A 1949-nucleotide genomic window follows, 5' to 3' on the forward strand; every position below is an offset into this window, starting at 1 on the left:
TATATATATAATTTTGTTTGTCTGCAGGGATAAAGGGAATACACGAATATGCACGTAAGTGACATTCATCCAAGCTAAAATTAATGAAAGCAGAATTACCAACAGAAAATGAAGTTCTTTACATCTTCTTTCAACACAGTGGATGTAACTCTGGACTCCAGTACCGCCCATCCAAGACTGGTGCTGTCATCAGACCTGAAAAGTGTGAGGCTCCTGTTCAGTTACTAGACCATTACAATCATGCTGAAATGACTTCCTGTGTCCTCTTGTCTCGGAGCCTCTCTTTTAGCATAAATAGAGAACAGTAGAAAAAGAAGATGTAAAATCTCCATGAAATGAGCTGTAATTATAAATTGTATATTTCTGCAGGTGAGGTGTGGAGATCGACACCAACTGGTGCCAGACAACCCAGAGAGGTTTGAAAAAGTTGTCTGTGTTATAGGGAGGGAGCCAATCTCTTCTGGAAAACATTATTGGGAGGTATGAGGGTTTGCCCTTTCCAAGAGTCAAAAGTCTTGAAAATCATTGCTCATATATTATAATTCAGTTCTTTATTGTTGATTAAACTTGATTCCATACTGCTTTCATTACAAGATACAATTGTGTTCTAAATAAACAAATGTTGGCCAAACATCTTGGCTTCTTCAGACTTACATGCGTTTCACTATTTGAGTGAAGGATTGTGGTTTGTTTGGTTTGAAAAGGTGGACGTGACAGGGAAGACTGACTGGGACCTGGGTGTGGTCAAGTATTCCGTCAGCAGGAAGGGGAAGATTGAATACACCCCAGACAATGGATTCTGGTTCCTCAGTTTAAGAGACAAGTGAGTTAAACACATTGTTGAAGAGTTCTCCAAATTATTGGCCGTTGTAGCTGAAGGAAAAATGCTTATTTCCCAAATGGTTGGCGGTGGTTCCCAGAAGCATGCTGCTTGTTGTCACTTTGGTTGCTAGAAGATTGCCACAATTGCTTGCAGATTTTCATGTGTTTCTGCAAGTATGTGGTTAACTACTTGTGGTAATACAACATTATGGTGTGACACAAACTGGAAAGGGAGAAGGTTCACCTTCAAAGTAAAAGTTGTACCTCAGAGCTACAGTCAACATGTTTCATATGGTACAACTTCCACTTTGAAGGTGAATGGTCTCCATTTGCAGTCTGTATATATATTTTTAGTTTCAATATAGGTCTGAGAGAAGCTAAACAGTATTTGTGGATAAATCGTCACTTAGTCACTTCCATTTAATTATGACCGCAACATATTGTCCAGCGCAGTACTGTAGTATAGACCTATTTAACACCATATACAGTTTACACAAGGCAATTTTATTTCTTATATGAATTTTATTTATTTTAACGGTCATAAACTGGCTGTGACACGTGACAATAATAACAACTGTACTCCATTAAAACATTCACAGTAGGTGGTATATCCAATCTTTAAATGATGACCTGATGAATCCTGCTTCTGGGTCCAAACTACTTTGCGTTTATTAAGGCTGTTGTGTTTTTAACATGTTTTAATGCTTTGTATCTTGTTCTATTTAATCTGAACAGCCCCCTAAAAACAGCCAGTGATCACTGTTAGCCTCTCTCAGTTTTTATTATCACTGTTCATTTTAAAGCTCAGTTTGAAAACCTTACAATGTAACTATAGCCCAGTTTAACCAGAGCTTCTATGTACCCTCTGGTGGACCAGTTCTAGGTTTGTGAGGTAGTGTTAAAGGGAGAATGGTTTACAGGAGGCAGGTGAGTTGAGGAGAACGCTGTATTATCCCACAAATGATAGCACTGCAACATAGACACAACTATAGCTGGCAAAACAATTTATAACCTAAACAATCTCAGTCATAAAATTACTGTTAAGGGTCTCTGAGTCTCCACATGGGTGTCAGTGATACAAAGTCTCAAGTCAAGAGTCAGAAGAATAAGTCAAGTCAAGCTCGCTT

At 38.4% G+C, this 1949-nt stretch overlaps 1 protein-coding gene across 1 annotated transcript in view; it reads left to right on the plus strand.

Moving 5' to 3' along the window:
- Positions 1-1949, plus strand: part of LOC102294148 (E3 ubiquitin-protein ligase TRIM39) — a gene marked incomplete in the record, with an annotated part of 15526 nt that overhangs the window by 10816 nt on the left and 2761 nt on the right. The window contains 4 exon segments of the mRNA XM_005946352.3: positions 28-54; positions 140-204; positions 370-480; positions 705-823. Of these exon segments, the coding sequence (XP_005946414.2) occupies positions 28-54; positions 140-204; positions 370-480; positions 705-823 (322 nt within the window).

This window comes from Haplochromis burtoni, unplaced genomic scaffold (assembly GCF_018398535.1).
Source record: "Haplochromis burtoni strain Fernald_Lab_line unplaced genomic scaffold, NCSU_Asbu1 Contig_463, whole genome shotgun sequence".
Classification (NCBI taxonomy): Eukaryota; Metazoa; Chordata; class Actinopteri; order Cichliformes; family Cichlidae; genus Haplochromis; species Haplochromis burtoni.